General features: G+C 41.4%; 1 protein-coding gene across 1 annotated transcript; it reads right to left on the reverse strand.

Annotated features, from left to right (window-relative positions):
- Nucleotides 1–628: 628 nt before the first annotated feature.
- LOC308220064 (nuclear receptor subfamily 0 group B member 2-like) lies at nt 629–5,274 on the reverse strand (the record flags this gene model as incomplete). The annotated part of the gene is made up of 2 exons (XM_080615854.1): nt 4,686–5,274; nt 629–882 (listed from the first exon to the last, which is right to left on the reverse strand). The coding sequence occupies exons 1-2, from the start codon at nt 5,251–5,253 to the stop codon at nt 629–631; spliced, it is 822 nt and encodes a 273-aa protein (XP_080471980.1). The 5' UTR covers nt 5,254–5,274.
- Between the last annotated feature and the right edge of the window lie 7,062 nt (nt 5,275–12,336).

Consider the following 12,336-nt stretch of genomic DNA (forward strand, 5'->3'; position numbering starts at 1 on the left):
GTGCTGCTTATGATGGTGAATAATGGGAGAGGGATTTAATGCCCACAGTTCACTGCAAGACTTACTAAAGAAACCTGTAAGAAAGCAATTAGTAAGGGGGTGCTTCATCAAGCAATTACAGCCAAGGACTAGAGTTTACAGTGGAACAGAAAAGGATTTGGGATCAGGGAAATAACGTCCCAAGAGAAGGAAGGATCTATACTAATCTTACCATTGACCATCCTTGTATGTATGTATTCATCTTCAGCTGGTGATGCACTGAATAATATTTACCACTGCTCCTTTTCCTGAAAGCAAAAGCTTCTGTAAAACCAAAGCATGTAGTATAGTTTTAAAAAGCTATGAAGATGCTCACTAGAAATAGTACCAGGCACAACTGGAAAGTATGCTGGTGCCCCTAGACAGTCTTCAAATATGTTATACTAAAGGTTTTTAAAAGCACACAGAATCATAAAAGGCATAGATTTCTCTGCTTTTAATTCTAAAATGTTACAAAATTACTTCATCATACAAAAAATATGTATGGCTTACAAAGATGCATCAATGATTTGTTTGAAATGTGTTTAGCTCATAAAATCCTCTCATCTCTTCAAAAATGGGTATTTGAGAGCACAGTTGTCATCTGTTTTCAAAGCCAGTCTGGTTTGATATACAGAGTTTCTAGAAGTAATATATTTAGAGTGGCCTCTCCTAGGATGGGCCTGAAGAAGAGCTCTTCAATAGCATCTGCATCAATGTCTTGAAGAGAGGCGATTAGCTGAAGAATCCAAGCAAACCTGCTTAGGTTTCTATGGAACATTGTTGAGATAAACTCCATCAAGGCTTGCTGAGCTTCCTGCTGCAGTGTTTGTACATACGGGAGACATTTTAGGGCATGGCATCCTGTTAAAACAAAAAGTAAAATAATAAATCTTGAGTGAACACTTTAATTCTGTGCCCTTTGTAATGATGGATTTCTGGCTTTCTAGCTTGTACTACTTTCTCTAAAAAACAATAAAAACTTTCTAAACATACTTTGTGGTATGCATAGCTCAGTCATGTGAAGGAGGATGGTGCAGCATTGTAAGCACATTGGAATCCAGCCTATTACATTAAATCCAGATTTGAAATGATAACAGGAGGTAACTTTGACTCAGTACAGATGGAGAAGAAGCTTTATAGTGTTGTCCACCCACCAGCTGATGCTGAGGCTGTAGTCTGAGTATGTGGAAAACTGCCAGCTCTATTCTAAAATAGGCAGGCAACATCAGGAAGATGGAGGTGGTGCTTTGAAGCAGCAAGCAGGCTGACAGTCTGAAGATGTAAGTCTACAGCCTAATCAGCCCTGTCTCCTTCTTCTGGTTGCCTCTGTTTGCTAGACTAAGCTTGGGCACTATGGTTCACCATACTATCTAGATATCTTCATTTACAGTCTAAAAAGAGCATAAAGTTTCTCTGTGAGATGTATCATGACCCACAGGAGGAGGATAGATAATTGTATTTTATGTTCTTGTACTCCCATTCCTCAGTCATTTCTGAAGAGGGAGAGGACCCTGCCCTATGGACAGACACATGGCCTTGAGCCTCAGTCACTTACCTTCCATAGCATGTGACTTCAAACCTTCTGGCTCACTGAGGGTCTTTGTGTTTGCCAGGGGTCAGTTCAAAGGACACCCTTTGTTTATCCTCTGCTTCTGGTGGTATCACCTTGTCATGTAGCTCTCAGAAGCTTCTTCCCTCCTGTCTCCACTGCCTTAGGCTAACATCATCTTTTCTTTCCTAGAATTGCTGCAGCCTGGACAGGGGCCGCATGAATCCACCAATTTTGACTCCCGCCTCTCCAACCTCTAATGTTTTCTTTAACCTATCCTCCAACATACACTCCATGCACATTTAGCATCTTTTACAGTGACTGACCCCATACCTCCCTGCTATAGGATCTGAATAGCTTAGAAGGCAACGTCTCACACAGGATCATTTGTTTAAGTGTGGGAGGTTCTGCCTTCTTACTTAGTGCCCTGTAGCAGGGCAAAACCAAGCTGGCTGCGTTTTTTTGTCTGTGGCTGACTGCCCTTTGTCAGTGTTTAGCAGCTCTCTTCTCCCTAGACATCACTGCCAGAGAAGAACCCTCAGCAAGGCCTGCAACCAGGCTAGCCAGAAATGAAGGGTTTGGAAAAGTCGTCTTCTGCATGATTACCAGCAGCTGCAAGCTGTGAAATGGTTCCAAGTGTTAGATTTTTCATGGAGAGGAAGTTGTCAGGATTTTGTACATTCAGGATGAAATTGCAATTGCTTATATCCATTCAAATTTGCTTAATTTCCCCCTTTGTTCTTTTTTTTTTTTTCTAATCAAACACCAATTTTCATTTCAAATAATGAAAAACTTACTGTTCTGAGACCTGTTGTAATAGTATTCAGTCAAACACATGTTTCCAGTTGAACTGTAAACCTCTTAAGGGCACCTTTTTTGACAGAAGTCCTGTCGCAGTCTTGAGGGAGATAAATATGTATATATATAACAGTCCACGAACATATATATATGGCACTGACACAATAATAGCAATATTTTTCGTGACTCTCATCTGTTCACTATGTAGTTCCCATTTTCAGACAAGTGTCAAAAGCAGCAATAGCACTTTCACCTCACTCTGTGCTGTTCATGCATGGCGGGATGCTTTCTCCTTCACAGGTTCTTGCCTGCCCAGATGTGGTCAATCAGTAACCCAGACAGAGCATCCCATGCAGAAGTACTGCGTAAATTGTGCTTTAGCAGGGGGACCTACACTCCATGCTGCCTGCCAGTGTCCCCGAAGGGGTTTTTATGATAGTAAGCACAGTGTCTATGCCACATGAGATCACTTAGGGTACAAGTAAAGCTTTGCCATACTTGCTCATCATGCTTCTTGCACAAGCACTGGCCTAGCTGTGCTGCTACAGCTGAATTTCTGGGCACCCTGTTGAAATTTAGCTTGTAGTTGAGCTCTGGACTGCTCTGTGCCTGATCCTTCCCCTTTGCCTCAGCCAGTTTTAGTGGTCCTAACATGATTAAAACATTCCTGGTGGAAGCACACACAAGGTAACCCATGATCCAGGAAAGAGCTTAATGTCACTGCCTGAAATTATCTTAGAACTGAGGCCTGCAGAATATTAATATTTGGCCAAACATCAAGCTAAAACTAAGCTGAAAATGTGCTGCATGTATATAGAAAAAATTTCCTGAGTTTGGTGGAAAGTGTTCATAAACTGTTAAGAATAGTAATTATGAAATGATAGCTGTACAGACCTGTTTGCAGCAAAGCAGGTAGGGGAAGGGTAATTTGGGCTGTGTGCAAGCCCTGACTACCTGTTTCAGCCCAGAGTTAGACTGCAACTCTTCATTTCATCTGGAGGTAATCTAGGCTTAGCTGAAGTCCTCCCAGCCTCCTTCTGCAGCCAGAAAATAGGGTCATCACACCTAAGAAGTAAGGAGTCCCCTGAAACCCTGGATGGTGTCTGCAGCATGAAGGGCTGCTGGGCCTCTCATACAGTGCCCCAAGGAAGGAGAAGGCATTGGAAGGCACAAATCCAGAACATTACATTGCTTCTGTTTTAAGTGAAAATCATATTTTATCCACAGAGATAATAAAACTGCTTACTTGTTAAACTGTGTAAGCCACTGCAGAGGAGGGATTTCTCCTCTTACCCTCACCCTGGCCATAACCAGTGGGTTTTTCAGCCTGATTTTATTGTGAAAAACTGAGAAAATAACTTGCACTGAAAGGAGCTCCACTGGTTTGATGCTGCAGCATCAAAAACAATACAATACAAGCATCTGGATGACATTACATCTCAAGAACCGTAATTTAAATCCTATTGGAAACAAATAAAGTCACTACAGCCTTTAAGCAGCCTATAAACCATTCACCACAAGAATTATCATGGAATAACCAAAGCACTCAAATATCCTTTTGGTGCAATCCCAAGTATAGCACTCTGCTGACAGTGCAGCCAACAGCAGTGATTTCAATGGAAGGAGTTGGGGATCTGAGCCAGAGAAGACTGGAGTCAATAAGTCTTTCCATATACTTTAGTGGAGTTAGAGCTCAGCTTTTAGTGACTCACGCACTCCGTGGTGCTCACCTAGGCAACCTTCCTTCTTAAGAGGCTGAACTTGGCACCAGAAGTGAGAGGATGCAATCACTAGTCTGAGTGTGCTCTGTGACTGCCGTCCCAGACTTCGAATGTAGAGGTACTAGAGGATAAACAAATAAATGAAAGCTGTGTCACCTCAACGCAGAATCCTTTTGCCTCACTGATGAAAATCAGATGATATAGATTATGCTATCTTCTCCAGTGTTCTTGCTACAGAGGAAGTCTTTGTTAAACTGCTTTTAATGCATCATGTACCCATGTACAACCTCTCCTTTGCTGAACTAAGGGTGAAGCTTCTGTACTGGAAATCAGTTTGAAGTGACACAGCTAATTCTTTATGACTTTATGACTTTAAATTTGTTTAATAGAAGCTGTTTTGGCTTACAGTGGGTGACTATCCAAGGAACCTAAATAAACTACTTCAGGCAGAAAATCATGAAACTGTGGAATATAGATTTTTTTAAGCACATTTTGCTATATTCATAGGAAAGAGTGAAATAAAACATTTGTCTGAATGCCAATGAAAATATCCTTCTAGGCACATAATGAGCCGTGTGATTTCCTTGAGGACTTACCAGAATTAAAAAGAATAATTCCTTTAAGATAGGCATATTCTTTTGCACTTATGTCCAGGTCCCAGAATTTCCACAATAAACTCTTTATCTTCTGTACTTCCACGAAAGATGCTCCCAGTGACGAGCTGTCCAGTTCATTTCTAGCTGTCAAAGACTGATTGAGGAGGATCTTCTTCAGTAAGCTAGGGGCTGAATTCTCTCTCAGGTCAAAATCCACCCTGTCTTGTGCCATGCCCAGGACAAAAAGGGGGGCCCAGTTCTGCTGTATGAGGACAAGCTGATCCTCCCAAGGCACATGATAAAAAGAAGGCAAGTTCCTAATGAAATTTGAAGTCTTCAGAAGCACTTCAGAGGCTCTTCTCCACATGGCTTCTGGCATTTTTAGGACAACTCTTCTGTCTGCACAAGAGCAGCCCATATTTCCTGCGAAGTCGTGGGGGCTGCAATACAGCTGGCACTTGGTCTCACTTCCATGCTCTTTGTTAAGGATCTGGTACAGAATGCTCTTTGCATGGTGTGTCTCACACTGACATTTGCCACATTTCTCAGGTGGGATCTCGGTAGCCATAGAGCCAGAGTTCCCTATGGCAGGAAGCGGTGCTTATGGAGCTGTGCATCAACAGCAGGGGAGAGCATTCCTTACACGCAGAGAGCCATTGTGTGCTTTTTATATACACAGACGGGTGAAAAGTGGCATGACCCTGGTCTGCAAAGTAACCTTGAACTTGATTTGCACCGCACGAGGCGGGGCTGCGGGCAGCTGGAGTCGCATGAGGCTGCGCTAGCGCCTGGGCGCACGGGCCGGCTGCGTGGGCACCGCTCACCGCCTGCCTGGTGCAGCCAGGCTGTGCCTGCTTCTGCCGGAGGCTCCGTGCTGCTGCCGCCACCACTGGCGCTTTTACAGCTATATGACACATGCAGCCTGCCCCTGAGGGGAAGCCCAGTGAAAACTACACCACCATAAGAGAAGAAGGAGCAAGTTGTCTATATTCATATCGATCCACCTGCCTTGCCCACTAGCTAATGCTCTGGGATGCACAGAAATATGTTTATACTTATGAAAGATGCTGTGCTGGCAGGACCTTGAGTAGACACTTTCATTTCTTGCTAAAAGTAGCTATCTGGAGACACTGTGGATGTCTAACATTGCTTTTCACAGACCACTTAACAGTGTGTGTGTACTTTACACTGTAGCTAAAAGGATGTGGCTGCTATGTCAAGGAGCACACAGCTGAAAGTCCCAGGGATGGAAATCCCATACGTAGGAATTACTTAACATTGCTGGGAGATCTGAGAGAAATTTCAGAGAAAGTCAGCTGCTATGGTTCATGACAATGTTATCTCCTGCATTTCGCATACGATAATTTCAAACACAGAACATATGGAATTCTCCCAGACTCACTGTGTAATGAAATATTCTTCATACAAGCTGTGGAAATAAAACTGATGAAGAAAGAAAGCAAAATGACAATTTGTACTGTTGTAGTAGGAACTTTTGTAGCACATCAAGAGCTACATTACTCTTCAGTCAACATCAGGGAGCATTAAGTAGCAGGAATGCAAGGAAATTGACCTGAACAAGAAGATAGTTCCAGGTTTTTTTACTTCACTCTGTCTTGCTTGCTCTTATACAGGGGAAAAGGTACTAAGTTTTTTCACCAAGCGTGATGTTTATGCATCCCTACAGTCTGGGCTCTTAGCATGTCTTAACAAAAAATGAGCATAAAAAGCAACAGCTCCAAGAGCCACTTCTGTTAGGTCTCAGGCCTCAGGTGTGTAAAGGCCATGGCACCAGATGCATAGCCACAAATGTGTCCTTTGCTACAGTTGGTTGTTTTTTTCCATGCTGGGCTGTTTAAAAAATCCCATTTATGTGCCTCTCCATTATATTTATGTTGCAAAATTTTCCCCTTCTGAGGAGATAAGAAGTGGAGGAAGAGATGACTGTTTCAAAGTTGAGCAGTGCTGCTGGGTCAAGGGGGCCCAGAGCACTGAACACCTGATGGGATTTGCTTGTCCACCTCTCCATCCATTCAACTGCTGTCTATTGCTGGGGTTTCAAGAGCTTTTTAGGTTAAATGGCACAGCAACAAGGAAGTGCCCAGAAAGTCTCATTCTTCTTATTCTCACTGTAAAATTCCGCCTGGGCAGAGGGTCAATGCAATGAACTCCAGTTGCAGGGCTAATACTGTCTGAGGTTCTTCATGAGTTACATAGACTGGCTAATGCCTGAGCTTGCTAAAACCATTCTTACACAGAGATTGCTTGTGAAAAGTACTTCCATCTCCTAATTGCAGGTGAGCCTGGTGGTGTTTCAGTAATCCTCTACTCCAAGGAAAAAAAATCTTTGACTTCAGCTGAAATCAGCACCATTTCACAGTTCACTATCATTTCACCCTCATGATTCATGTCGTCATTCATAGCTCCTATTAATTGTGCTTGTTAAAGTTCTACCCCAAATTAAATTGGTTCCTTCCCTAATTTTTTCTCTGAGATCTGCATCAGTCACATGCAGAGTCCTGATGTCAGTAACTGATGGCATTGGATACCATTTCTATTTGTCATCACTGATTTCCTTTGATTGTCTATATTTCTAAGAAGGAGAAGCAAATGATATTTTTCTAACAGGAATTCCTGGTGTATTATAATAGCTTTATGGCTGTTTACCAGAAATAGAGAGTAAAGGTTACTGCCTCAGTACAATTGCTAAGAATACATCATCAGCTTTTTCTGGGAGAATGATTACTTAGAATCATGACTCAATATTGAATTGCAGGTGAAGCTGACTCTGGTGGTCCTGATCCAAAATTGCCTGAGATGAGCTTTCTGTGTGACCTGATTTTCTCAAATGTAGAGGACCAACAGCTAAAATTCACCTCTATGCTTATATATTACACAATAGTTATTTTTTCTTTCAAATCTTACTTATAGCATGGTTGCCAGCACATGCACTTAGATATCAGGCATCTACAGTCTTCTTGCTACAGTAGTAATGCTTCTTACTTTCAAATGTTAAGCAAGTATGCTGTACAAATACATGCTGTCTCTAGCATGATGGCTTGAGAACAGTGAGACACAGCCACATCAGTGTTATTTTTTTTTGCTTTGCATTTATATACTTTTCCAGTAGGAAAGCACGCACACCCTCACAAATACCTGCTACCACCAGATGCTCTCTGAAGCTGTCCGAATTCCCCCCCAGGCATAAGTGCCACCATTTGCACAACAAGAAACTGTATCCTAAGTCGACACACAAAACTGCCATAGGCAGCTCATGGATATTCATGCTATTGCTAGGAATTGTCCTGCTGCAAGCAAGGCTGCCATCTCCATCTCTCCCTTGAGTAATGTTGTTTTGCAAACATGTATGTTACTCTCAAAGGTAATATATGCAGCTCGTTGCCTTTTCTGTTTAGGAGATTCACCCGTAATGCAAACTTTTTCCTAAAATCCCAGTATTTCTCAGGTTTACAAAAATCGCCTGCTAGCAATAGATGGTACCATGCTTCTACCTTGTCTGACCAGTGTGTAACAGCAGGGTCAGTATATCGAAGTCAGCCGAAGCTGAGGGGTATTTGTTACTATTAAATACCCAGTGACTTGTGCACATTCTTAAATATCCTATTGGGTGCAAAAGTATAAGGCATGTAGTGCTTTTGGCTCTTAGCCCATATCCACCTAATAGATTACTTGGAAGGCTGAAGAGACTTGTCAGATAGTACAGGAGCTTAAGTGGCCATCTCATCCTTACCTTGGCAGTAGCCAAATATGAGTCCTCCAGGAAAAGTGGTACATATATACTGCTCTTCTCATGAGTACTTTTCCTGTCTTCAATCATTTGCAGCTCATGGAATTCCTGAACAAGAGTGATTTTCTGCATTTAATAACTCTCAATTTATTTCTACCCTATAATCTCATGCAGTCTGCTCCTGAAGCCACATGAACATCTGCATCAACCTGTGTCAAGGAGCTCTGTGGATGCTGTATGTGAGACAAAATGGGATCAAACATGACATTTGCTGGATTTGATGCCTTGTTGCTCTGTCACTGGGGGGAAAAAGAGAAATCAGTCAATCCGTCTTCACCTTCTCTATAGTTTGCTTCATTTTATAAATCTTGGTAAGAGTACCACCGTCGTTCTTTGTCCAAACTAAAGAGATGTAGGTTCCAAACATAGGTGTTTTTTTAGAGTAGTACCATGCCTTGATCGTCTTGTTACCCTTCTTTGAACCTTTCTTAGACCTACGTCTTTTCTAAGATATTCTTTAAGGGGAAGTGGGAAAAGTATCAGAACAGGACATAGTATCTAGGACTCAGGAGGGCATAGACTTATACAAGGACAGATGATGTTCTCTGTTTTGTCTTTCCCAAAAGTCACTCCTGAATACTGAGATGTTGTTCCCATGAAACTTTCACAGCCCCAAGTTTTACTCTTGAGTGACAGTCATCAGCTCAGAAGCTCTCATCTTAGTCAGAAGTGTAGTTAGGAGTATTTTATCTTATGTGCATCTTTTGCCATATACATACACTGAATTATCATTTGACACCTAGTTGATGATTTTCATAAACCCCTTCAGCAATTCTTCTGACAGCCCTAGTCATCCTCTGAATAAGATGCATTTCTGGAGGAGAAGAATCTGACACTATTTCTTCATATGGACTACAAGAAGGAAACATCTTCCTAGGAAGCTGACAGCAGCCTTTTTGAGGTCATCCTGTCACATCAGTCTGATACATGCACGTATTGCTTGATTCAGTGATCTCTTATCTCTCTGGTCTCCCGTAAAAAAACGCAAACATTTAATTGGTCTATAAACATCTATGTGATTTCAAACCAGGATTTTCTCTGAGAGTTTTATACAGAGGGAGGCGTTGGGTGAATCTCATGTCACTGGTACTTTTGAGGACACCTGAATCACTGACAGCCTTAATGATGACAAAAGCAGCTAGTAATAAAACTGGCGTCTTTCTAGAAGGGTTCCAGCTCCTCCTCATCTTGTGCTGCATACCCTCTTTCTTGAGCAATAAAGGTGTTTGTTTCTCAACTAGAGGAACCAAGAGCTGCTGTTCAGACTACCTACTTTCAGTAGGCAGATAGTGGGAAGTATAATCCCACAGTTAAAGCCCGCTCAGTTTTAAAACAAGCTCTGAAAAAGCATCTTTAGCTTATGATCCAACAGGTAATGCCATGGCAAACTACAATTTGGCCTTACATCTGAAGCAAGGGTATGTAAATTATAAATGCAGTTAATTTAAACATGTTTAGCTTATCTTAAAGGCCTGTGGGTGAACTTCTCAAGTGATTGATGTAAAGCATGTACTTAAAAAATACTTTGCTTGATGAGGGCTGGTAAAATCAACTTCTTTTTAATGATAGTCATTTGAATAGAAGTAGCAAATTAATAGAGGCAGTTGCACCAGGAGGCCCTCCAGTGAAATGGTGTCTATCACTGAAACTAAGCCTGTTTTAAATCTACCTTTGGTGACCAAGCTAGAGAAAAGGCACTTCTGCTTCTAAAGCAGCAATGGATTCCATGTATGCAAATGAATAAAAAACATGGTTACTGGGCCATTTCTCCCTTGGTTAAAGGTTAGGGTTTGTTTTAAAGGGGTGTGAATCTTGAGACATGAGTAAGTTTTAAGCTGCCCAACATCAATCTTTCAATTTCTTCGTGTTAGAAAAATTGGTTAACTTTTATGAGGGTAAACTGGCAAATTTGTGTAAGGGCACACCTTGGGGGTTGGGATGTAGAGATTATTAAATAAACTAGAAATGACCTTGTACCAGACTGTGCCATTTTTCTACAGCTCCCCCACCAAGCAGACGGTGTTTGTACAGTCACTCTTATCAGCACTGGGACAGGCACCATCTGTCATTTTAAATGTAGATAGGTTCACCACTTATTATTGCTCTGCAAGTGGAAAATACTGGAAAGCAAGGTAGGAAATGGGTACAGTTTTGAAAAAGCAATGTTGAAAAATGCTCCTGGTTGGCAGTTCCACCTCCAGAGTGGCACTGAAAAGGTGAGTCCTCCCTTCGGCCCCCTTCCCTGCTGAGAGCAGTGGTTGAGATATAAAATATTTCAATGTAGTATGGAGCTCACTATCATACTGAACAGTCTGTCTTATATCACTGAAGATAAATGCCTCATCTAGTTATTAGCACTCTATAAATACCACAGATTAGCGAGTGAATTTCCGATGGCAGAATTGATATGCGGTGCATATCTTTAGTCTTGTCTTTAGACACTTTATTTATGATAGAATGAGCAAGGGTGTAACAAGTAACCTGGGGTTCAAAAACCTAAATCTCAGACATTTGCATTTTATTTGAAATATATGAGGGGTGACTAACTTCAGCCAGAGGTATAGGACTAATCCATTGAATCTTCTCTGTGACAAAATTTAACATGCCCGAACTTCCCTTACGGTTTGCCACAGCAGAACTCCTCTATTGGTAACTCTTAAATTAAATATCTACCTCTTCAGACTGGGGAGGGGGGAAAGAATAAGGCTGTTCTATCTCAAAATTTGGATTTCCTTAGAACTCGGACTACTTAAAAACTGATAGAAAATTCTACATAATTTGGGTTTGATTCTTCATAAACAGGTTAAAAATTGAAGGGAGGGAAAGGATGAGAAGATACATGTCAGCACACTTAATAAGAGCAGATTTGTACAAGGCAAATGTTACTTGAAAATATTCATATGAAGATTGAAGTTGCCCATGGAGACAAAAGTGGCCACAAGACACAAGCACTTCCACACCATTCATTGGTAGTTTGAAAGACATTCAAACCTTCTTCTAGACCTACTTCTGTATGTAGTAAATGAATGCATTACTCATTCAGTATTGAGATTTTGGCATTTCTGAGATCATCTGCTGCTCACCTTGGCATTCATGTTATTCTTGTCTCTCTGAAAAACAGCTCTGAGGTTTTTAGATGCAAGCACATTTGCAAAAAACGTATTTTTGAATAGAAGCCTGGCTCCATTTGTCTCAGAAGTCTGCACTTAACCACTTTTAAAAAATATTATTACTTCAAGGTCATTGGACACTCCATTAAAGTGTTTCAGGGAATCGTCAGATCATTAGAGGAATGGAAATTGAAATGTATGCAATGTACTGCTTTCAAACACATTATAAAACAGTAGGAAAGAAATCAAGTGTGTACTTTCTTCTTAGTGCAACATTCCCTTTTGAGACACACACAGTTCAGGAGTGATCCTATTATGCGATATGCCAGTGACTGCTCCCAGCTTGCAGTGGCTACCAAAAGGTATTTTTCCTTAAGAGGAAAATTGTCCCCTCTCAAACTGGCCTTTGAAATGGAGACATACCTTTTTCTTCTCTAGTTACACTTTGAAACACATGTATGAGAAAGGTTGTCCTTGAGAGAGTGTCTGAGACCTAGAACTAGGTATCAGACCTATATATCGCTTCATGCTGAAGGGAACAGACAGCTTAGAATCCAGCCATGTATTTGAAATCATCTTCAGAAAGGCAAGATTCATCTGAAAGCAACTGAGAGTGGTGGAAAATCCAGATCAGTCAGTAGAGCTGCAGGGTCTGTGTGAACACATAGAAAGAAACAAAAGACCAAGAGGAGCATGTGTCTGCAGAGCGTTTAGGTTAGTGCTCAACAACCCT

This window comes from Psittacula echo, assembly GCF_963264785.1.
Source record: "Psittacula echo genome assembly, chromosome: 4".
NCBI lineage: Eukaryota > Metazoa > Chordata > Aves > Psittaciformes > Psittacidae > Psittacula > Psittacula echo.